Source organism: Perca fluviatilis, chromosome 7 (genome assembly GCF_010015445.1).
Source record: "Perca fluviatilis chromosome 7, GENO_Pfluv_1.0, whole genome shotgun sequence".
Lineage (NCBI taxonomy): Eukaryota > Metazoa > Chordata > Actinopteri > Perciformes > Percidae > Perca > Perca fluviatilis.
Genome location: NC_053118.1, coordinates 17,723,328 through 17,748,279, shown reverse-complemented (window position 1 = coordinate 17,748,279; position 24,952 = coordinate 17,723,328). Strand labels below are relative to the sequence as shown.

The 24,952-nt window shown below is 40.7% G+C and overlaps 4 protein-coding genes across 6 annotated transcripts in view; 2 read left to right on the top strand and 2 right to left on the bottom strand.

The window, feature by feature from the left end:
- Positions 1-1,253: 1,253 nt before the first annotated feature.
- stmn1b (stathmin 1b) lies at positions 1,254-6,394 on the bottom strand. Its single transcript, XM_039804753.1, has 5 exons — positions 6,266-6,394; positions 5,164-5,210; positions 2,118-2,290; positions 1,784-1,975; positions 1,254-1,687 (listed from the first exon to the last, which is right to left on the bottom strand). The coding sequence occupies exons 2-5, from the start codon at positions 5,177-5,179 to the stop codon at positions 1,628-1,630; spliced, it is 441 nt and encodes a 146-aa protein (XP_039660687.1). The 5' UTR covers positions 5,180-5,210; positions 6,266-6,394; the 3' UTR covers positions 1,254-1,627.
- A 505-nt stretch (positions 6,395-6,899) lies between these two features.
- LOC120561605 lies at positions 6,900-8,448 on the bottom strand. The gene is made up of 4 exons (XM_039804751.1): positions 8,250-8,448; positions 7,929-8,088; positions 7,745-7,833; positions 6,900-7,472 (listed from the first exon to the last, which is right to left on the bottom strand). Exons 1-4 carry the CDS (start codon positions 8,443-8,445, stop codon positions 7,315-7,317), a joined length of 603 nt encoding a protein of 200 aa, XP_039660685.1. The 5' UTR covers positions 8,446-8,448; the 3' UTR covers positions 6,900-7,314.
- Positions 8,449-13,454: 5,006 nt separating this feature from the next.
- Positions 13,455-20,050, top strand: serinc2l (serine incorporator 2, like). Its single transcript, XM_039804750.1, has 10 exons — positions 13,455-13,611; positions 14,504-14,665; positions 14,836-15,023; positions 15,128-15,207; positions 15,359-15,496; positions 15,694-15,863; positions 15,958-16,048; positions 16,630-16,780; positions 16,874-17,083; positions 18,385-20,050. The coding sequence occupies exons 1-10, from the start codon at positions 13,573-13,575 to the stop codon at positions 18,521-18,523; spliced, it is 1,368 nt and encodes a 455-aa protein (XP_039660684.1). The 5' UTR covers positions 13,455-13,572; the 3' UTR covers positions 18,524-20,050.
- Positions 20,051-23,788: 3,738 nt separating this feature from the next.
- LOC120561602 (transcription factor HIVEP3) overlaps positions 23,789-24,952 on the top strand; it is a 40,029-nt gene continuing 38,865 nt past the window's right edge. For all 3 annotated transcript variants that reach the window (XM_039804749.1, XM_039804745.1, XM_039804746.1), the window contains exon 1: positions 23,789-24,035. The gene's annotated coding sequence lies outside the window, so the exon portion shown is untranslated. The remainder of the gene's footprint in view (positions 24,036-24,952) is intronic.

The window sequence follows — 24,952 nt, the reverse complement described above, 5'->3', positions numbered from 1 at the left end:
AAGTCCATGGCGTCTGTGGAATGAACTGGGTTAAGGATTCATTCATAGAGTATTTGCAAAATGTCATCTCTTGTTAATCCCCAAAGACTCAAATCATTGTGTGTACTCAACACGTGCGACAGATTAATGTATCTAGCTGTAAACGAGCTAAAGAATTCTTGAGTTTGGGCCACCATGTCATCTGCGCATTTAAGACCCTCCGGAGATATGTTCAGTCCAAGAATATGTGACAATGTAATAACTCTGACAACTTGTAACAGTCAGTACTGGGTCCATTTAGCTTCTTGTGCATTATTGTATCACTGCTCACAAGTAATGTCTACTTGTGACCCACTTATTAGTTTCATATGTATGAATGTTATGAGCAGGTAAACTAACGAGTGATCTTTTCCCTGGTTTATTTAAAGATTTTTTCTTTTTACATTACAATTATTTAGTACTTCACAAGAATCAGTATGCACTGTTTTGTTGGCTTGGGCTACATTGTTTATGATACTGCCAGCACAGAGATAGAATACATTCTTTTCTTTTTTTATGATGTACTATGATTTTCAGCCCTTTTTGTCCAAATGAAAGCTTAGCTCAACTGTCAACGCCAAACATGACAACGGCAATGGAGTCCGGCAGCACCTTTCATTCAAACATTGTCTCTTAAAAAACGTCTTTCTTATAAAAAATGTTTTTGTGTGATTAATAATTAGAAGCTACTTGGGTTGTGAAGGAAGATGGAGTAATCCATATAATGCGAAAAGCACGTCATTACTAATTCTGTGTATTGAGTGCGGCTATATCTGTACAAATAGACACAAAGAAGGTACGGTAAAGATAATCAAGCACATCTCACTTCACTTTAAAAAATCCATAATTGTACCCTTTTTGGCCTATGGCTTCACTGTAGGACATGAGTTGTGAGCAGTTTAACCTGTGATTTTGTTTCCTTCTCAAATGTATAGGCCTATCATTATTTCACAATGTATTTCTTTTCTTTCTTTTAACTGATGACCTCTCAGATTTATCTTCGGACCCCTTGAGAAGTACTGCTTTTAACACAAAAGTATCACTAAGATTACCTGACTGCCACTAGGTGTCAGCAGTGTCAAAGTGTTAGGATAGGATACTATGCTCTGTAGCCCTCCTTTGATTCCAGTTATGTAAATGTCCAACTTGTGATACAGGAAAAAAATCATTTGATCTTCAAGATTCATGAGGCACAAATGTGTTCAACACCCGACACACATCGCGACAGAAAAAGATTAAATTGTGAATATAGACTTTAATGGTTGAAACTTGGTATCGTACAGTATATTCACACATGCAACGTTACCAACAGTACAGAACAGTATTGTATGATGCATTTTAACAGTATGAAGTATAAGGACCAATTTATTACAACAGAATGCCTCTTAATGAAAAAATATAGCTTGTACCAAAAAACTAGTCTAATCAGCTGCCGATAAGAAATCTACAAGACAAGCGAAGAGAAATCAGACTGTACTATATCCACACCCAATCTAACATTGTGTAACCAACTTTTTATTTAACAGCACAATCAGAACGAACACAACAAACAATACCATGAAAATGCCAGTTTAAAAAATAAAGCTTATCTTTCCAGATCATGAACAAATTAATTCTCCACTTCTTTCATTGTCTCCTTGTTCTTCCTCACTTCCTCAAGCTTCTTGTCCTGTTAAGTGTTTAAAAGCAGAAGCATCACAACACTGTAGTTTTCATCATTTTAACATTAAACATGATATAGTTCCATGTGCAGTTAGGAGCTTACCTTCTCCTTGAATTTCTCATTGAGAGCTGCCATCCTTGCAGTGCGGTTCTCTTTGTTTGCCTCCATCTTTTGATTGAGTTTCTCTTTCGCCAGCTTGCTAAAGTTGCATTCTTCTTCTATGGCCTTCTGGATGACTTCCTTCTCGTGCTCTCGTTTCTCAGCCAAGTGTTTCAGCACCTCAGCCTCGTAGCTCTGACATAACGACAAAAGAGAACATTTGCAGTAAAAAAAACCTGAATCCTAAACTCATGTGCAAGGCTTTACAGCTGAGTCAGTGGTATTCACAGTGGTAGTTTGCTCACTTGTGTTAGTAATATGTTATTTCTGACAATACCTTGCGTCTCTCTTCTGCCGCTTCCAGTTTCCTTTTAATCTCATCCAGTGATGTTTCCTTTTTCTTGAGCGGGGTTAACGGAAATTCACTCTTGGCATCTGGGGTTGAGGGGCTCAGGATGACCTCAAATGCTTGACCAGAAGTACGCTTGTTCAGCTCCTTCACTTGGATGTCTGCAGATGTGTGATGATGTGAGGTCAGAGGTCATGGTCACAACACAGCAATATTTTAGTTCAATACCAATATGTAGGGTTGGGTATTGTTCAAAACATATCGATACCAGTACCAATACCGCAACTTCGATACCAGTTCCTGGACGATAACTTTTTTCCATATCAATTTTGTAAAAATCTATTTCAACAAAAATAAATTACAACATTACACATTACAGCAATAATCTTTTTATTTTTTTTCCGGTCCTACTACGTGATCCCCGCCTCTGTGCGTAACGTAGAGCTTTTTTCCTGCGTGCCTCTACAACGTGTAACGTTAGACAGCCAATCAGCAGCATTATTAAATCTTGGTAAGAAGCATGCTGCATGCTTTTTGGCTCACGGACGCTGATGAGATGAGGTATTGAATGACAAGCCATTTTTTGATACTTAATACTAAGGAGGTAATTTGGTCGATGAAAAGTATCAAATTCATACCCAGCCCTACCAATTTCAGATAGTTTTAGTTAATGAATAACAAACAATTAACAGATAACTTTGTCAAGTAATTCTTTGGATCAACCAATTGATCTACTATACTTCACTTCCATCCATAGATAATGCTTCCATTGAGATTCATTGTCTGACGGAGGGTAATTAAAGGAGGCCGAGCCAGCCTCCTTCTGCCTTTTTAGGGGTCACTGCTTTGTCGGAGAGGTCAGAGGAGAACAATAATCCCAGCTGTGTGGCAGCATTCTGCGTTTCCAATGAGGGGGAAATCAAAACAAGATGTGGCAAAACAAAGACTGTTTTTATGTACTGTATTGTAGTAGCGGTGTTTTGCACATCTTCCTAACTGCAGGAGCGAATGTCAGATTGTGTTTCTCAATAAGGATGTCCTAGCCTGCTCCGTGCGTTAGCGAACAGGCTAAGCAGCGTGTTGCTTGTTTAAAAAAACTGCTCGCCCTGGCTCTATTTTTGCGAAGTTTCGAGCACTTCCTCGACCTCATTGGTCAAAATCAACTGCAGATAAAATTGCACTCAAACTATATAGAAACAAGACTGACAAAAGGTAACTTACCTTAGCAAATGTTACTAAGAGGAAACGTTATGTTATATCTACATTCACTCCTTCAATTAAAGGTCCCATGGCATGAAAATGTCACTTTATGAGGTTTTTTAACATTAATATGCATTCCCCCAGCCTGCCTAAGGTCCCCAATTGGCTTGAAATGGTGATAGGTGTAAACCGAGCCCTGGGTATCCTGCTCTGCCTTTGAGAAAATGAAAGCTCAGATGAGCCGTTCTGGAATCTTGCTCCTTTTGAGGTCATAACAAGCATAACAAGCAAGGTTACCTCCCCTTTCTCTGAGAATTTGGCCCACCCATGAGAGAGAGACATCATGGCTTTCAAATGAGCAAAGTGGCAGTTGGTCAAGGCCACACCCCCACCCTCCACCTTGCCCCTCCCTCTCTCCTCCTCAATAGCTACAGACACAGAAATGGCACATACTAAGGAAAGCTCATTGTGGGACTGGCTCTAGTGGCTGTAATTCTGCACCAAGGCTGAATTTCGGGAAAGAGACTTCAGATACAGTATTAGGGGACCACTAAGGTCTATAGAAAAGCATCCAAAGAGCACCATGTCATGGGACCTTTAAGCTACTGTGACCCTCTCCATGACTGTAGTTGACTTCTGGTGAGAAGCTTTCTTGGTTTAGCGGTTATACTAACATTTTTTGTTTTAGTCTTCAGTCTTACATTAAAATTAAGGTGTAAAAAGGTTTTTAATTTACCTTTTTTTAATGTACTATTGCATACCAAGTAGGGCTGCACGATTATGGCCCAAATGATAATCACGATTATTTTGATCAATATTGAGATCACGATTAATTATCACGATTATTTGTTGATTTTAGCCAAAACTAATTTTATTGTCACATAATTATATAATTATAACTGCTTTTACATCCATATTGTGCTACATTCCTACTAATACATCCATATTGTGCTACATTCCTCCTTTATTGAAGGATACTGTGAAGGAGTATGCCATTTCAGCTGTTGTGCGACCGCTTTCCACACATGCATGTTTGCCGTGAAAGATACAGGCAACGCAATTTTCTGTTCACGTTAACGGCGCATGTGGTGCCTGGTATCTACCAGACGAAATGGCTACGCGGATTTCTGTGGCTCATACACTGCCACTTACATGTCTGCGTTGCGCTCTGATGCTCCAAAACCCACGTTAGAGGCAACATAAACATCGCTGAATGTCACGCTAGTAAACACTTATAACACGTTACACAGCAGCTAACGTTAGCCTACCGTTAGCGACAGTAGTAACTGGATTAAGCACGGCTAAAATGCTGACTGCTAAACAGTGTAGTGTGTCTGTATTTCACTGTAGGATTCCAACAGCGGGACGTCCAACAGTCTGCTGCTAAAGCTATGAGCTAAAAGACACAAACTAGCACTGGTCACTGCTGTTGTCTGAAAAACAACACAGATGGGACAAAACGTTGCGTTTACTGGTAAACTGGTAAACATTGTGACCAGTTTATGATGACCGACTGCTACCTGTTGTGGAATTTTCCTCACGTTACTCTGTCCTCTGTGATTGTCTACATCTAGAAACTAAGTTGCGCGGAGCAGGCAGGGAACAGCTCTGATTGGCTCATGGAGACATGTGATCAGACAGTGGTTTATGGAGCGCTAGATTGGCTTTGCAAAAACTGTTCTATGAAGGGAATGACGCATTTTAAATATCGCTCGATCACGCAAATTTGATCGTGGGAAGCCAAAATCGTGATCGTGATTAAAATTTGATTAATTGTGCAGCCCTAATACCAAGGACACTCATCTACATAACAATTTGCATAGTTTACACTTACCTCCACAGATTTCCATTTCAGCAGAAATTCTTGCTTCTTTGATACAACTAGAAGAAAACATGAATAACAAGATTATTATCAAGCATTACGTGTCTAATTATTCAACTGGCTCAGCTTTAATTTCACTTTTGGTTAAATTCACTGCCTTTTTTTTTATAAAAACAGTTTCCCTGCTGCTTTGGCTGATAGTACCAAAACACACATTGTTTCTGGCATACTTATGTTGTTTAATTTGGTGACACATGGATGCAATTAGTCATCTTCTCTCAGTGATTTCAATTTGATACTATAAATAAAATTGAATTGAATATCGTTTTATAATCTGTCAGGTTACCAGTTGCATGACATGACTTGTCAGGCAGAAGAAGTTCTCCACCTCACTGATGTTTAAACTTTAAGTACAATATTAGCAAGTGATAGTCACACAGTGGAAGGGTCTCCAGCATGGCAAGACCATGATGTGAGTTAATCACATGTGGGGTAAAAACTGATGATTGTGGGGCCCACTGCTGGAGAGTGCACACATACATTTCTGCAACATGTTTTTATAAAAATGGCGGGGGCGGGGCAATATAAATGCTGTGCATTATCTTATTAAACATACACACTTAAAATACTAAGGCGATCAAAGCCACTAAGTAATAACATATTATAGTGACGATAAAGAGGAGGAAAAAATCAGTTACTGACTAGACCAATAAAGTTAGCTAGCTAACTAGCTAAACTTATATAATTACATGATAATGTCGACTCAAAACAGATATAACGTTACACAGTCAGCCAAACTTAGTGTAACGTTATTGTACATTAATTAATCGGCTTATAACGTTAGTGTATGGTAAGAAGTTGGAACAAATTATCCCTCTGGTAACGTTACAGCGTTTGAATTCATTTTAAAATCCTTTTGAATTTGACATTAACGTTTGATTTAACGTTACTGCACACCGGCCATTGCAAAAAAAAGTCCGCTAATTACTACCTTTGAAATTGTAAAAAGAAAATACCTTCAGACTTCATAATGCTGATAACAGTGTCCAAATTGACCTTTAACTCTTTCTTTGAATGGTCTGAAAGCCTTGTTAAACATTCGCATTGTTCTCACCGTCTAGTGCCTCTCAGGTTGAAGAGCAGACCTTCTTCTTGACTTCTTCTCTGTTCAGACCGCCAACATCTGCACCTTCGCGCAAAAACCTCCTAACCCCAACCGTCACCAGAGCTCTTTGCATTCATTGGCCCAAATCCACCAATCACAGAAGTCGTTGGAACTGTAAGCGCCAGGAAGGAACACCAGGCCAGAAAAAAAACCATAGACAGTAAAGAAAAACAGACACAAAGCTGGCAGGCAACCTCGTGGCAGTGAGAGCAAAACAATCCTGACAAGATTACCTAACGTCACGTAACCGTAAATTAAGACATCCACATTAGCCCAATGTGTGATTATAGATCTGCAATTCAGTAAATGGTACATTAAAAGGAACCTGGCTGGTAAGTATTAGTTTAAAAGGTAGAGCAAAATGAGCTTTTCACTGTGCCTCGATGTATAACAGCTGCATGATTACATGAGTATTGCAAAACCAACCAATAGTTTTGCCTTAAATCCCCTTATTAAAGCCCAATATACAGAATGTTTTTATTATTTAAAAAATAGTATAGTGTAATCAAACTGTATTACAACCAATGTTGTTCATGAAAATAAAATGTATGATTGTATGCTGTCCTGCTTTACATTACTTCGGTGGGCTTTAAATTACAATGGTCACAACACAATTAACTTCCCCAAGTTATAGTTGAATAATATCCCGAATTCAGAACATATGTGTTTTAGAGCATTTTGTTTAACATTAAACATGAACTCACATAATCTGCATATTTAACATGAACTCACATGAGGCATTTTACAGACAATGCAAAGTATGTAGTGTTATCACATTCATCAGTAGTTGCACTATGCAGTGTTGTACTGTTTTGTCACAACATGATAATAACATGATAACTCATGCATAAAAAAAAAAATAGAAAAGGGGAGTCTCAAGGATTCACTGAACCTATAGATAGATGTTTACATCACTGAATATATTGTCCAGCCTGGTTCTTCATATCCACAGGGAGTTTCTGATCCCAAAGCAGCTCAGTATGGGTCAGACTGCCGCTTCATTGAACATGGAAACTGACGATGACCTCCGTATCTGGCGGATCATTTTGTGCACACAGGTCCTCTGGGATGGAAATCTTCAAAACCTCATCCAGGTAAGGTGACGGGTCCACAAAGACTTTCTCAAAGATGAGGTCCATCAAGTCATCCACATATCCTGTGCAATATTCCACAAACACAAAGATTGGGTTTATGTACTTTATTTTTTTAGGTGGGTCACAAAACAAGGACTGAAAAGGGTTGTTTAAATTTTCTCATGACGTTACACTTTTAAAGAATTTATATTTTCTCTCAGGTTTATTTGTTTATTTTTTCTGTTTCTATTGTGTGTTAAAAGTGTCACAAAACTAAAGTGAAATAGTAAATACAACATGTACATTACATAGGTTTTTGGGTGAAAAATAACGTGATAATAAATGGAACACTTACGGAACGTTGGCTTTGTCTTCACTGGTTTTGCACTGCATTCTGCCATCTGGTCAGCATTTTCATTGTAATAAAGGCCAGCCAGGTAGAGTCTTGAAATGCAGTAAAGAGAAAATCTAAAATGTAAATAATATGGCAGGGACTGCATACATTTTCACAAGTTCTGAGTAACTCAAGTTTAATATACCTGCACAGCAATCCAAGAAATGGAAACTCAATGCTTTTAGGAGCAAAACGTTGAATGGCCCGATGGAAATCCTCCAAAGATGAAGTCTGGGGGTGGGAGACATCCTTCAAGATCCTCTTATTTGTCATCACCTTCTCTAGCTTGTAGAAGGCAGGAGTTCCTAAAAAAGGAGGAAAACAATGTTTATTTTACATGATTTTTTACATATTATTTTATGAATTAAATGAGTAGGCAAAATTACAAATCTTTTATAGAATATTTGTTATTAGTAATTAAAAGAAGAGTTGTGATAAAGTTTTGGTCTGTATATGACCAACACACCTGCTTCCATCCATTTCTTTTTGTCCCTGGTTTGGCGCTGGGGATGGAGGCACCTGGGGAAAACCGGGTCCTCATGTGTGTGGATATCCAGCACGTGGTTCAGGATGGAGGTCCATTTCGCCACTCTCTCAGGTCCAGTGGTCGATGATGCTGCAGTCCAGTATATGTGGTTTTGGATACTCTGCATCCACTTCATTAGTTTTTCACCATCCTTCATCTTGGCGAATGCCTCCAGTTGTTTTGAAATGTCTATAAATGCAGATTAAATACATTTACTTTTAATAAATTAACCAAAAGTAGGACTTCAAGCTGAGGGATTTGTTGCAGTGCCGCATATCAAAATCAATGTGTTAATTAGTCGTTTATGTTTACATACAATGTCTACATGTCTCACACTGCAACTGTAAGTATGCAACATGCTTCCCATGTTACTCATACAATATGTGCAATCATAAAGAATATTGTGCATATGTGCCCAATGCATTGGATTTAACAACAGCTGTGTGTGTATTAGACAGGTAACACTGCTCACCCATACAGTCAACACATGCTTTTGTGCGTTTCCCCTCTCATTTGCACATGAACATAAGGGAATATACCTTTCTCGATGTGCGAGACGTTATAAAAATGGGTGATGTTGCTTTCCCTCAGGAATTTCTGTATTTGTGGATGACGGTTGCGGTTGGTGACAATGCAATCCAGAGTCACACCACGTGCCTCCAACAATGTCAGGCTCCTCTTCAGACCTTCTTTTTCCATGTTGTAGCCTCCACCTACCCCATTGCTCTTTCCAAAAAAATAAATAAATAACTATATATATATATATATATATATATATATAAATAAAAATGTATACCATGATCTGGTTGAATTCTCGAATTTTGATTGGATGCAGGGTGTCTATTACGTAAGGGTTTACACCCGACACTTTTTTTATGGACACCCTGCAGCCAGTCAGAATTGAGTATTCACCCAGACCACGGTATAAAAAGTGATATAGGACACTTACTAAGTAGTTCCGTTGAAACTGTCTGTTTACTGTTCCTAATTAATGCACTACATTAAAAGAAAAATATTCTATCTGGCAGAGGCAACCGTCCACTGCGCGTCAGACGGTTCTGGCCTCCACGTTGTCCATTAATTCCTAATAATGGCACCAATTTTAACCCTTACGCTTGTTAAAATTGATTTTCATCCTACTCACCTGAACCAACTGGATATCAACGACAGTGTTGGTCTTGAGGTCCATCATAGTGTAGTTACCAAACTTAGCAGAGTGCCCTGTGAATGCATTGTTACAATCTTTGCATTACTCATTGTATGGTTATTATGCTACTTATTGATTGTAGTGTGTGGCATTTGTTTTTAATGGCATCCTTGATACAGAATCAAAAACCTGTCCAAACTTCACAATCTCATTACTATGGAAGTACCTGGTGACACAGCCTTCATGTCACCACCAACTATCACTTTGTCCTCTTCACTGAGCCGCTGTAGAATCACATCCTGTGACGTTTTCCACTTGTTCACAACAGCTGGCTCGATGAACATTTTTGCATGCCGACAAAAGGTATCATACTGGAAAATCTGCATTTGCATTGCTTTGAAGATCTGAGGATTGATTAAAAAAAAAAAATTACAAAAAAAGGTTTATGCAGTAGAATTTCCTATAATTTCATCCGAATCAGCTGCCACGGATTCAACAACATTACATGCTATATTCAACGACTCAGGAGTGTTCTTCATTCACCTTTTCAAGTTTGGCTATTCCAGTGTCGGGAGTACTGACAATGGGGGCACAGCTGTTCCACTGATAGGAATGTACCAATCCTTCGGGTTCGAACATCACATGCCCGCTGGCACACAGGACACACCTCAAACAGCTCCATAATGCAAGTCTCGTACACTATGTATTTCTTGATCTTATGGGTGGGACTGGCTGCTTCACCACTGTAATGGAAAAAAATAGAGCAACATGTTATGAGCTATGACATGACTTAGGCTCTCTACGGCAATCCATCCATCTATCTACATTATCTATCTATCCATCTATACACACACACCTAGCTAAATCTTACCATTAAGGTAATATTGGTAGTTTTTGGAGATCTTGAACCATATTGCATTATACAGAGAGGTGTTTGTTATTTAGCCAGCTCTTATTGATATTAATGGAGTGGACAAAATAACAGAAACACCTCAATCAGTGTAATACAGTACAATTCAGCAGCACCACATACTTCATCCTTCAATGTGATCGTAAAGTTGAATCAACACCTAAAATAAAGTTTCAACAATAACTGAACATTATAACCTCCAATAGTTTTTAATTGCAGGACTGCTGAATTAGACTGAATTTGTTCCAGATAATAAACTGGCAACTATTACACACACACTTATATTTGGATATTTGAGTAACTCACGGCATGTCTGTAGACTCTGTTAAAGCTGTGACCGACTCTGCAGGGTCACCGGCTGGATCCAGCTTTTCTGAATCCACTATTGGATAGATGCCCTCAAATAAATCTTCCTCTTTCTCCTCCTCCTCAATGGCCAAACGAGGTCTCTTCGACGGTCTCTTTATTGTTGTGGATGTGCCAACACCAGAGTCTTTGCAAGACACATTAGCCTGGACATCTGTAACAGATTGGTATTTTTTTTTATTTATGAAACTAGACACAATACACATAGCAATGTTACATTAGCGCGTAGCTACTTCAGGCTAACTGCTCAAGTTAAACTTTATCAAAAATGATGGCAATATGTCAGGCTACAAACCTGTAGTTCTGTAGTGAGGCCTAAGAGTCTGCAAAGACAATTGTGTACCAGCATGTCTCGGTGGGTCGGTCTGGCAGGCAACGTCCCTCGTTGCATGTAATGTGCTGGACTGTAGGCAGGAAAGAGGTTACATCGACTTTATCGTAGTGTAGGCTAATGTGTAGTTATGGCAACAGTTACAATTTATTTGTTTAATCATTTTCTGTAATCTGTATATGGCATGGATTCTGATGGATTCTAGCTGGATGGAGAACTTGCCTTTCCTAGGATGGCGAAGAAATGTCCCGTCCTACTCTGCCTCTGATTGGCTTACCTTAACCTACTTCCTGGAGCTTCAGCAAGGGGAAACTTTCCCAAGGCAGCTAATAGTTAGCCAGTGTGTTACAAGCACAGACTTTAATATTAACAGTCTATAGGTTACAAGGTAGCATGTTGGGGCAGGCTACATTAAATCACACAGAGACCAAAGTGTCCCAAAATGTTCCCTGTTTATACTTGCTCAGTGTCTGTTGCTTCTCCTGTGCAGGCCTAGTAGTGAAAAGGTTGTAGGTGTAAATGTTCTAAACATTTACAGTAGGCTATGGCTTGTTTGTCAGGCCTACACTAAGCACCGTATTTAAATTGTACTGTAAAATTATTATTGACTGTTGATTAATCTGTTGAAATGTAAAATGTAGTTTAAGGAGCTCATTAAATTGAATGGAGGTAAATTAAAATGGTGGCTGAATGATGCAAACTCGTGTTGGATAGAGGAATCAACATTGCACAATTTTAAAATGCACACTGTATGTCTGTAATCCACATAATGTGGAAGGCAAAAGTGTCAGCAACATACATTTGTCTTTTAAGTCATACTACTTGAGCTGGCAGGACAAAAAAATACTCTTACGTATTAGTACTTTGGGTGCAGTAAAGTGAAAAGTTTTGATATACTTTTCTTTTCAAGAACCACTCAGCTGTGTCTGAATAATAAGAAAAGTGTAGTGTGGACTGTGGAGACAAAACCAACTTGCTAGATAATGAATTGAGTGTCTGGCACTGACATATTTCTTGTTCCAGATTAGATATTAAAGGGTCTATTAATAACCCAATCACTGTTGAAATCCCTGCTGTGCTGGTGCAATACGAACAGCAGGGTCTTTGAAGAAGCTTCTGTCCGCACCTGACAGACTCTTTCTTGCTATCCAAAAACACTCAGGTTCTGAGATGCTGAGCAAGAGGACAGAGGGTAGGTTTCAAAGTCCCCACCTTTTCTGTCCTGTTATCCGCTGGGCTCTGCAGACACAGTACTATTTTGGATTGGCAGAAATAAACAGTGGCACAAGACATACAACAATGTTTAACACATTAATAACACAAGGATGTTTAATCATTCCTAAAAGTGTAGCATCATTTTAGTTTTCATCCTCCTCACATCTCTTGGAGGGCCCAGCATACTAGGTCTTTATAAAGCTTGTAATTTGAGGTAATCGTGAATACTTTTATTTTGAAAAGCAGGAATTACTTGCATTTACACACAAGAATAAGAATATTATAGTGACAATAAGTATAAAGACTGTGTTCACATTTGTACGGATGGATCAAAAGACCCACTAACAGAAGCAACAGGTATAGTTGCTGTGACTAGCTTTAAAGTGGGATTTAGCAAAAGAACATCTGATTTCTTGAATGTACAATTGAGTTGTTTGCTATGTTGATGGCAATAGAATGGAGTAAACAGGTTATTTGCAGAAACGTAGCAGCTTAGTGATTCTGTGTCGGCCTTTGCAAGCAAAAAGTCAGGTACTGTTAGCTAGAGGTCATCAGGATCTTTTTTATGACGTCTTTACAAATTTGAGAATAGTTAGACAGGGGGAATATAATGTTCATTTGGGTCCCAGCGCATTCAGGTATCGTTAAAAATGAGAGAGCATACAGGTTGGCAAAATAGGCAGTCAAAAAAATAATTCAATATTAAATTATCAAAAGAGGGAAACGCGTGCGGAGAAAGGTAAATCAGCAGTAGCAAAATCATTGGACTAACACAACAAAAGGGAGACATTTACACTCAATCCAAAAAGGAATAGGTAGGCTATGTTAAGAAGTAGATGAACAAAACAAAGAGCAAGTAACAAGGAGAGTGAGAATTGGACAGGCAGTAACCTAAACAGCACACATCACATTATGGGGAAGCATCCACCTGGTTTTTGTGATCATTGTAAGGTAGCAGAAACTGTAGAACGTTGCACATTTCCAAAATGAGAAAGATTTGGGATAACAGGAGCAGAAGTAAAGAACATACTGGAGTGTGGTGGAAGTGGACAAGACACAAGGTGCTTGTTCAACCTTCTAATAAGAACAGGACTGAAGAGGAGGGAAAGCTGGCATGCTGGACACCATAGGAGCTAGCTAACTAACTCCAGAAGATGGCAGTATTGTGCAACAGTAAGTATGCAAGCTGCCGAAAAGAAGAACGAGAAGAAGGAACAACTCCCAACTGTTTGTTTTGGTGTATAAGCAAAAGGCTACCGTACACCACCAATTATTTCAACATTTTAATGTGAAGATGGGGGCTTGTCTGGCATTGTGCTCTTTAGCCAGCTGTGTAAGTATCTAATTTCAATACGTAGCTATATTATCTTAGATACTAACGGAAGGCGTTATCTCACTCTCGTTGTCCTAACGTTAGCCAAGGAATTAACGTTACGTTAAGCACTAGCTAGCTAGTACGTGACAGTCTACCACTGTCCGCGCTTATTAACGTTAATGACTTTACGTCAAATACTAACTGTTAGCTAGCTAGCTGTACTAGACATAACCATAGACAGTATATAACATAACGCTTCAAATTTCAAGGAACTTAGCTAGCTTAGCAAGATAACGTAGCGAATGAACACAGCCATTGGGGGATCGAGGAAGTGTCAGAACCGCTGAGAACAGGCCATTTTCACTAAAGTTAACATTTAACCAAGATAGGTTAGTTTGCTAGCTAGCTAGCTAGAGACCGAGGTATTGACACCTACAAATGTAACTAGGTCATATGCTATGGCCAGTTCTCTTCTAGGACAACAGCTCCTGGTCTGGCCGATACAACACTTAAAAACTTAAATAGGCTAGCTAGCTAGCTAAGTCACTGTCAATATGTTTAAGTGAAATAAAGAGTATTTTTGGACTAGCTAGCTAACTGTGGACATCACAAAAACCAAGGGGCAGTTACGCCCCAGCTAGATTTTCTTGACAAACTGGGATACTAGCTAGCTAGATAGCTAGCTAGCTAAGTCAGATGTGTGTGTGTGTGTGTGTGTGTGTGTGTGTGTGTGTGTGTGTGTGTGTGTGTGTTTTACCAGCCCAGTATTTCCTCTAATGTAACAAAACTTGGTATTCTGCCAAAAGCAGTTGCCTACATTCATTTGACTTATATCTGATTTTGAAAAGTGATCCTGCCCAAAGCTTTAACTCCTGATTTCCTCCCACTCCTTTGTCATCCTCTATTACAGGCCTCCTGTCTGTGTGGCTCAGCACCATGCCTTCTGTGTGGCTGCTGTCCCTCCTCCAATAACTCCACCATCACACGGCTGGTTTTCTCCTTCTTTTTGCTGCTAGGGACATTGGTGTCGGTCATCATGATCCTTCCTGGGATGGAGACACACCTCCGTAAAGTAAGATCACTGTTCCTTTTAATGTGATTGCTTGACAGCGTTCAGGGTTGTATTGCATTAAAATGTGTCGCTACATGCTGTTACTTCAGATGAAGTATTGATATTCTCTCTAGTAAATACTTTCTGGATAAGCTTAATTACACGTCTTCTGACCTTCTGCTGTTTTGCAGATCCCCGGATTTTGCCAAGGAGGAAGTGCTATACCTGGTTATGAAAACCAGGTTAATTGTGATGTCATTGTGGGCTACAAGTCTGTGTATCGCATGTGCTTCGCCATGACTTGCTTCTTCTTTCTGTTCTTCGCCATCATGATTCATGTCCGTAGCAGCAAAGACCCACGTGCAGCTATTCAAAATGGGTAAGTGCTTTATTGGGTTTCTATGGAATACATGTGTTGAGGGATGTTGGGATGTGCTACTTATGTCTGTCTGCTGTACTGATGGCGAGTTTGTGGATTTTCAGGTTCTGGTTCTTTAAATTTCTGATCCTGATTGGGATAACAGTGGGTGCTTTCTTCATCCCTGATGGAACCTTTCATACTGGTACTTACATGACCTGTTGAATTACTATAAACAGTAAATTGTATCTCTTTCTGGAGCAGACACTGACTTTGTGATTTATCAGTAGCTCAGGCATACAGTAGAAGAAATATCTAGGAAGCTGTATCAGCTGTGTTTCCTTTCCAATTCACAGTGTGGTTTTATTTCGGAGTAGTGGGATCCTTCATCTTCATCCTAATCCAACTTATTCTTCTCATCGACTTTGCCCATTCCTGGAACAAGGTGTGGGTAGAAAATGCTGAAAATGGTGACAACAAATGCTGGTTTGCAGGTACAGCATTCACTTAAAAGAGGTGTTTCTTGCCATGATATTCTATATGTTTGTCAAATGATAAATTATACACTTGACATAATATTTGAATAGATAAGAGAGATCTGCTCTGCTGTCTAAGTCAGTAGCACACTTTTATATTATATTGTTGTTTTAATCCATTTGTGTAAATGTACGTATGTCCATGTAATTTCCAGGCCTGCTGTCTTTCACCGTCCTCCACTACGCTCTGGCTATCACCGCTGTGGTGCTTTTCTACGTTTACTACACACAGCCTGACGACTGCACAGAGCACAAGGTCTTCATCAGCCTCAACCTTATCTTGTGCATCATCATCTCTGTTGTCTCGATCTTGCCCAAGATACAGGTACCGTGTGGACCAGTCTAAAGCCATGTCCATCCATACTAATGCAGATACATTTGAAAACACATTTAGGGTATGTTTGTCCTGTTTGTTATAGGAAGCTCAGCCACACTCTGGTTTGCTCCAGGCTTCACTCATCTCCCTCTACACCATGTATGTCACTTGGTCTGCAATGACCAACAATCCAAGTGAGTCTCCTCTTGAAATACAGTTGCAACTCTTTTCGGTAGCTTTTTGTTACATGCTCAGTTGTGATTATACTCGTTTGTTTGTTTTTAATACACAAATCTGCTGATTATCTGCTGCAGCATTTTGATCATACTGGTGAGTTTCCCTGGCATGCTATAAGAACAAAGAGCTGCTTTTTCCTAATAGTTAGCACACCTTCCCTGTCTCATGTCTTGTGATCTGCCTTTCCCAAGTGAACGGCAACAACTGGCAAGCTTTCGGTAACTGTAGGGTTAGTTTTAAGCATACGTAGGCATTTGAGATCCATTTCCAAAATGCATCTCGACAACCCACATATAATTTAATTCAACCTTTCTTTTAAAAAATGCTCATAATATGTGTCGTTCTGGAGAACTATCTCTTTTGCGGTTCAATTATGTTGTAGTCTCGCATTGCCAGAATCTCCACAGTGCTGTAGTATGTTCTAGCTGCACAAGTTGATATGTCATGGTATAGGGGGGGAAAAAAGGCTTTGGGTAGTTTGTATTTCATCAAACTAATCAATCGTCTTGTCTAATGTGTGTTTGCTCCGATGTCTTAGATCGCAAGTGTAACCCCAGCCTGTTGAGTCTAGTGTCAAACGTCACCACTACTGAACCATCTGCTGACGGTGCCCCAGGACAGGTGCAGTGGTGGGACGCTCAGGGCATTGTTGGTTTGATAATTTTCCTCTTCTGCACTCTCTATGCCAGGTGGGTTTAAAACCATCCCAAATTCAGTTTTATGTTCAGTTTTGTATTATTTATATTTTTGTAAAACTGTCTCTCTCTCTGTCTCTTCTCTAGTATCCGTTCGTCCAGTAACACCCAGGTAAACAAGCTGATGCAGACAGAGGAGGGCGGAGGTTCAGGTGGAGAGGGTGTGGTGGGAGAGGGCGGCATACGCAGAGCCGTGGACAATGAGGAGGAGAAAGTCTCTTACAGCTACTCCTTTTTCCACTTCCACCTCTGTCTGGCCTCTCTGTACATCATGATGACTCTCACCAACTGGTACCAGTAAGTCTCTCTCGCCTACAGAGTTAAACATGTAATGCAAGAGACTTAAAGGTTAGAGACTAGCTCTTTTTACAGCAGACCTTATGTGCACAGCTATGTATAATAATATGAAAAAATGACTGCATTCCACTTAGTTCAGCTGGTTCCAGGGTCCTGGTAATGTGCATGCTTATCAGGACACTTAATTGAAATGTTCCATCGTTGACAAAATTTGCTTTTTTTTAAATGTCTGCTGTGAAAAAAGTTTTGTGGTCTTGTAACTGGAGGATCACTGGTGATGAACAGATAAGATTGCGGTTGAATTTGCTTAAAGAAGTTTTCCTGTGAAAATATGAAATATAAACATATGGGTAGATACAGTGTGTCACACAGAAACAAATGCAAATAAGCCTTTTTATTACCAAACTGACAGCATTTAAAGGTAGAATAAGTAGTGATATGAGTATATATGTAGGGTTCAAAGTTGGCCACTCAGGGAGCGCTGTACAAAGCAGTGAATCGGAGGAATAAAACGAGCATTTCGGATTGTTGCACGGCGGTTATGTTCTAAAGCACAAATAAACACATCCGCGGGAAGGTGCCGCATTGTTGGATTATGAGGGAATGCAGAGCTTCATCCTGTCTGTTTTCCTGTCTGTGTCAGCTAGACTTGTGCATCGATATGAGATGCAATGGGCCATGCGGCGGTTGGAAATGTTGCGCTGCACAGCCTGCAAACTGTTATTACGCTGGGCGTTACAAGCTCACATGGGCCCTAAGGCTCTTTGTTGACGCCGACTAACGTCCCGCACTCACTAAAATAAACAAAAGAGAAAATACAGGCAGAGGGCAGAGTCTCTGCAGATACAAACATCGCCACACACTTCTAGTGGGTCACAAGTGACGATTGAGAGGGATTACTTTTGTATTAGTCTACACATTGTTTTTACAAGGAAAAAAGTGCATATATATTTAAACACACAATTCTTCCAATATGTCAATGACAAAATTATCAATTTTGAGACAAACACACATCTGTTTGATGCTTCTGAGATGCCCAAATGTTCTGAAATCTGTAGCTTTCAGCAGTTGTTGCACAGGCATTGTAGGCCTCCAGTACGTCCACCAGAGGGCACATTACTTCACTTGAAAGTTAGCCCTTCCTTTAACACAGTTTGAATGCCACTTTCTCAATCAGCTCCGTTTAGGAAAAGAAAAAAAAATGTAATCGCTGCTCCCCTACAGTGCTGTTTTTGTCAGTACTCGTGTTACGTTGAGTTGATTTGACTAACTTGTACTTTTCCCTGTGTGCCCTTTCTCAGGCCAGACACTACTACCCAGGCCATGCAGAGCAGTATGCCAGCTGTGTGGGTGAAGATGAGCTCCAGCTGGCTGGGCCTGGGGCTCTACCTCTGGACCCTCATCGCCCCTCTCATCTTCCCTGACAGGGATTTCAACTGAGTACGCCTTGTCTTCTAGCTGTATTTGGTTGTTTTGTTTTCTTGCCCAGTGTATTAGGCAGTGTGAAGGATGCTATGCTATGAAGAACTGTAAGGATGTTATAAAGGACATTTTTTTTTGTATTCCTCTTTCAAGTAATTGCCTCTGCTGTTATTGTGATGTGTTGTTTTACTTCTCTCAGTACGATTATTTAGTGTGGCAGTCACTACAGATATTTGAAGTTATTTTCTTTGCCAATGACTCACCTTCTTTGGCAGCGTCCTACCTTCCACATGCAGTCTGACCTATCACAAAGAATCAACAACAAGGCACTTTCTCAATACCTCAGACATTTCAGAAACTGATTCCCTTTTAAGGGCCTGTGAGATCTGACTTCTCTGATTGCCCAGGTCTGGAATCCCTGATTAGCTGGTCTCTTTAAGTGCTGGGGGCAACGAGGGGAACCCTCCTTCTGAGCCCCAGAGTGAGTTGAGTGTGAGAGTTAGATAAGACTAATATGACACGCCCTACAGATCATAACAGGGCTTCCCTTTTGCTGCAGGGCTGTATGCAAATTCCACATCATTACTCCTTATGCCAGAGAGTTTTAATAGACCAAAAGTCTAATCGCAGCTCTTCCTCTTCTACTCCAACATAGAGTAATTTGTCTCTGGTGCTACTTTCCATGTCTGACTGTTGGCCTTGTACAGCCACAAGCTGTACCTGGCCTGTACCTGTATAGCAGTCTGTTTGCAGCAGGGAGACATGTATTGATCAATAGCAGTCAGCATCATGCGATGTGCAGTGGTACGCTTCAGGAGGTGATGGCGTGAACCCTTCAATATCACAAATGCCATTATTTCCAGAATGTTGGAGAGCGTGTTATTGAGTTGAGGGGGGGAAAAAGGAATTTTTCAATTGTTACAGTGTAAGAAACAATAACTGCATTTCAGAAATGATCAATTGCTGTTTAATGGTATTGATTTCATAGTATGTTGATGGTTGTGATGGTTGTACAATCATTTTATGCATTATGCAGTAGTTACCTCAATTTCAATAGGAATGGAATAACTTAAAATAAGTCTAGTATGTTTTGTACTTGTGAAAAATTGTTGGTACAATCCTGGAACAGTTATCGTTTGGCTGTTATTTCCTTTTCAAACATTTCAGTTCCCACGCATGAGTTTCTCTGGCGGCATATGAGTATTATGAATGGAGTTTTTTAAAGTGTTGTGAATCTTTTTATTTTTTTAAATTAATTTTCTTCAAACATGTCAAATGTTTGTTCATTTCACCATTATCGCACTACTGTATTATTTAGGCAGAACAGGTCATAACATGTAATATTTTGAAACACTATTAAGTGCCTTTTTGTAGTCTTCGTTTAAAAAAAAATTAACACTAATGCTGACGTATGCTTATTACGCCTTGCCTTGCATTGTGCTGAGTCAGTAATTACATGCAAATAAGGCATAGGCCTATGACATGAATTAATATTGTAATTAATGTATACACACTTTTTAATAAAGATGGAAATGCTATAACTCACTCTTTGTCTTGATGGAGCCTCAATAGAAGCCTTGCATTTGTGCCCCATGAAAAATGTCAGATACATAAGTAAAATTATCCTCATCAGTACGCTTTATAGATGGAGAAAATATTTGATAAACACACTTGATTACCTTTGATTTACTTTGGTCCAATAATACCTGGTAAGGTAATAAACATGATACAAACATGAACATTTAGGGGGATTCAGGTGCCCCATGGATGTTACGTAACATCTCCCTATCTCTAATGTGTCACCAGGGTGCCGATAGTGTGTATCAGAGCTGGGTACAAAGGAGGGGCTGACAGACACATCACATCATGTTCTGTACTCTGGGTGAAGCATCATGTCTAAATGACATTTCAGAACAAGCAAATCATACCCTGTGCTTCTGCACATACTTTATGTCTGATGGATTCTCTCTCACTCCTTAACTCTCACACACACACACACAGACACACACACACCAGCCTTTAATTTCTTGCCCCTTAACGGAGTGTTTTCTCTGCCAGTTAGCTTCCTGTGACAGAGGTCCAAATTTAAATATATGTGTATCCATTAAATAATTATAACTCTGACCAGATTTTTGCCCCTCTTGCCTTACTGTAAATTGCATCAGTAAATGTGTCTGACGTGACCCTTGTTCTGGTACAGAGACAGAGGAGTGTGTGCCATTGCTTGCAGCCTCTGCTGTGTTATTTCCTTCTCGCCTGGCTGGCAGACAAGGCCTGTTGGTTTTGGCTGCTACAGTCACTCACACCAGTTGGCACTTTCTGGAACTGTTCAGGACACACTACCTCCTGTCGACTTCCACCCTCCCACAGCGCCACCCCCCTCGCTCAGCCTATCCTGACAATCCTGAGTTAATGGATTGTGTCACAGTTAAGTTGCGAGAATGAATTCTCATTTCCTTTGCATGTAGTGGAGGAAACGAAGACTCTCCCGACAACTAAAGAATTGTATTTGCAATTTGGCTGGAGATTGAGAAAAAAAAAAAAAGCATTGGCGCAAATGTGCAAAAACTAAAGCAACAAACGTCATGAAAACACTCTTGTTTCAGCGCTGAAAGTAGTAAATTTTTTTGTGTAAGCTCGCTGTCCGTCTCAGAGTTCCTGCACTGGACTTGTCCTGAAGCTGGAACACTGCACGTTGCATGAATATTTTGCAGAGTGGAAGTTCTGGCGTGCATCTCTTTGTAGCAGTGCACTGCACACTGGCCTGACACATGGCTTCACCTCATGGGTCAGACGAACAGGTCTGTCGAGTCTTGCGCGATCATCATCGTCAAATGCACAGACACTGTTGTAAACCGATGATGTCCCTCCTCTAACAGAAACAGACCAAATCTCTGGCGTGTTGATCTTAATTGTTTTAGTTTTTATTGCTCTGGCCAATCATAACACAATCACGCTTTACTCTTTAAAGAACTGCCCTCACTCTTGTAAACTCACCTCTTGCTTTTTCATTTCTCTGTCAGTGATTGAAGCATTTATAGAAGCACCAGACAGAGTTTCACAAGACTAAAGAACTCTTTGCACTATACTCTTCCATTAGTTCCATCTGAAATTTAACAGCCTCTGAACACAGCCAACAGCATCTGAGAACAAATTAGCTAAGTGTCATAAACCTCACTTTTATTTCCCCTGTTATCATCAGGTGTACAAATGTGAACTCGTTTTTTTCCTCCTAGGACAGATTTAAGACGCTCTCTGTCTTTGGCCATTGGCTCCAGTGTCATAAATCCCACCTTCATTTCCTCTGTTATCATCAGATGCAATTTGTCTCTGTAATAAGAGATCAGAGGCTGTAATGTGCTGATTATGAACCACTTAGTGTAGCTCTGCAGCCATACTTGGTTAGACATCCTGGGATTTTTAATTGCAGATTGACTGAAACAATGGCTATCGCTTGCAGTGTCATCCCTGACCTTAATCTTTGCTTCCCTTTTCCCACATTAGTCTGCAAATGTCAGCTTTAAGCTGCATTTTGCATTCACTTGTTAAAAAGAAGGTCACTTTCTACGGTGAAACACACAGATAATTGCACTGTTTTAGCTTGGTTCCTGATGTTGATTTGGATAAGCATTGTTTTGTGAGTGTGCATCCCTGACCACCTCTTTGACAGAATGACTGGAAATGCCTGTCTAAGGTGTAATTGGGTTTTAAGAGTGGGATCCATGCCCATTAAATGATGTGCTGCATGCAGGGGAGCTAATTGAGTTTGAGCCCTGCTGGCATACTGCATGTGCACTGGAAACATTTACCCAACATTAAACCCCGATTAGGCTTATCAGGATGGGAAACCTGTTGCTGGATGAAGGGAAGTGAAGATGCTGATGCCCGTCACACTCATTGTGTAGTTTTTCTCCAGCAAGCAAAATGTGGGAACTAATAGATCTGCTTGTTTCTAATAAATTGTTGCACTTTCAGCGTTTTACTCTCATTTTGTTCGATCGCTTCCATTCTCTTACTCTGGCCACAGTGCAATGCAGTCACTAAGCTGGAAAGTCTGAGTGTGTTTAAGTGTGTGTAGGGCTCTCCTGTGCGCATGCTCCCCCTCAGCTCAGAGGAGCAGCTAATGCAGTTATATAACAGTCAGTGCAGCCGGCGTCTGCTGTGAGCCAAATGCCAGGCCAGTCTGGTTACATAAGCCTGTCAGAGTCATATTGTAGCAGTACGGAGAACTCACACCACAGCAAGTCCCTGCACTCCCTCCGATCGTCTCCTGCTCTGTCTCTCACTTCCCTCTACTGTCTTTCTTTGTTCTCCTCTCCTCTTTTTTAGACACCTCTCCCCACCTTCCCTCCCTCCCACCTTTCCTCTACTTTCCTTCCCTTTCCTCTTTGCTGCGGAGCTGCTCTCAACACCGGGAACAAAGAGTTAGCGTGCTGGATGTAGACAGCTCTGAAAATATGAGACAGAAAAGAGTGGGGCTAACTGTACAATAACTGTATTCTACAACAATTCCCCCTCCACTAGACATCATGAAACATATCACTATTGTCCTTCTATGACTTTTATTTCTAATTATTATTTATTACCTGTGCACCGTGACAGTGATCGGATGCCAATCCCCACCACCTTTCAGCTCTGATGTCCACTGGCCTTTAGAGCACCATTTGATCTCAAGGATACCAATGCATGCAGCACATTTACCAGGACTGCTTCTCTCTGTGGCCTTTACTGGATCTGACTGGCATCACTCCCCGACTCTTCTGTCCCTCAGGTATGAAGAGATCAGGTCAGTCACTAAAAGAGTCATCAGATCAGAAGGAAGTTCACTCAGCTGTTTGCAAAACACCACCTGTGACCCTTCAACGGTTCACACAGTCATCCAGGAGCAGTTCATTGATTTGTGGCCCCAGATCCTGACCTCCATTAAATAGCCTATCTCTTGTGTGTGATGCAATGTCAGCATCTCTTTAGGTAGGCTATTCATTATTGTGGTGTAGCAGGATCGTTTATGTGGCAGTATGAGTCGGTGGGGATGAAATATTGCTGCAGAATCAGAAAGAAATCTGAAGTAAACCAGCTCAGAGCATGAGGTTGCCTGGTTAGTTAGAATCATAGACTGTTAAAGTCTATGGTTAGAATGAATAGCAGTAACCAGGAAACGGCTCCTTTCAACCAATGGCTGCCTCTGCCACCTAATGATTATTCACGCAGCGGGCTCGACGTGCCAGCCCACTGGTGGAGGCTGAGAGGGGGGCGGCGCCCATCGGATCTGCCGTGCGGGGTGGTGCGGAGCCGCCGAGTGTGTTTTGCGTAGGGCGAGATGTTGTTTTGCTGTGGCGATCAGCTGAATGTGGCATCGCTGTCCGGTCTGACACAACAGTGGGAAGCACCCCGAGCCCATCCGGCTCTCCCTTCCCAGAAACACGGGCACGGAGAGCAGCTCTATCCAGCATCGCATTCCAGGAAATGCAGACTTCTGGCCCTTTCGCTACGGGATAAATGGCTGCAGCGCCCGTACTGTAGCAAGCTGGTAAATATTAACCGTAATATTATTGCCTGTTTATTGCTTAGTTTCCGTTGTGTTGCTGCGGTTGTCAAGTTGAGGAGTGATATGGCGTGAAGTTGCGCGGAGGATCTTACCCTTGTTTTACAGTAAGAGTGTGTCATGAAGTTGAGTTGCCTCGTAATGTGTTATGCATGCAGCGGACCACAGCAGCAGCAGTCAGTTCAGAGGGATTTTGGAGACTCTAAACTAGTGTGTGTGTGTGTGTGTGTGTGTGTGTGTGTGTGTGTGTGTGTGTGTGTGTGTGTGTGTGTGTGTGTGTGTGTGTGTGTGTGTGTGTGTGTGTGTGTGTGTGTGTGAAGTAGCGGCGGAGGCGCTGCGCACACAGCTGACAGCGTATGCATCATACCTTCATTCAACCCGTTTGTCCTTAATAGCATATACCGGTTGAGGAGAGCAACAGTGCGGACTGTCACACAGATTCCCGAATCAGGCCTTTAAACTTTGTAGGCCTACTTTATTTGTAATGGGCTATAGACCTACATTTGCCAATTTTTGAAGGGATGACATCATGCTTTTGTACTCAGCTGTAATATGATAGATGTGTGAAGTTAACCAACGTTAAGTCCCTCTCTTATTTTGACTTTTTATAGTCAGACTTCCCACACAGTGTTCACCTTTACAGTCATAGTTACGTATAATGGCAATAATATTGCAGTATGACTTTTGCATCCAGGCACAATGAGTGACTGTGTGAGTATTGTCTGACATGTTTATTATGCTAAAAGTGTCCTCACAACCCATTCCCCATCTGCTGTAGCTACATGCCCAACAGAGTATGGAAGTCACATTGAGTATTTAGCAGTAGTTTTAACCTTTCATCTATCTATCTATCTATCTATCTATCTATCTATCTATCTATCTATCTATCTATCTATCTATCT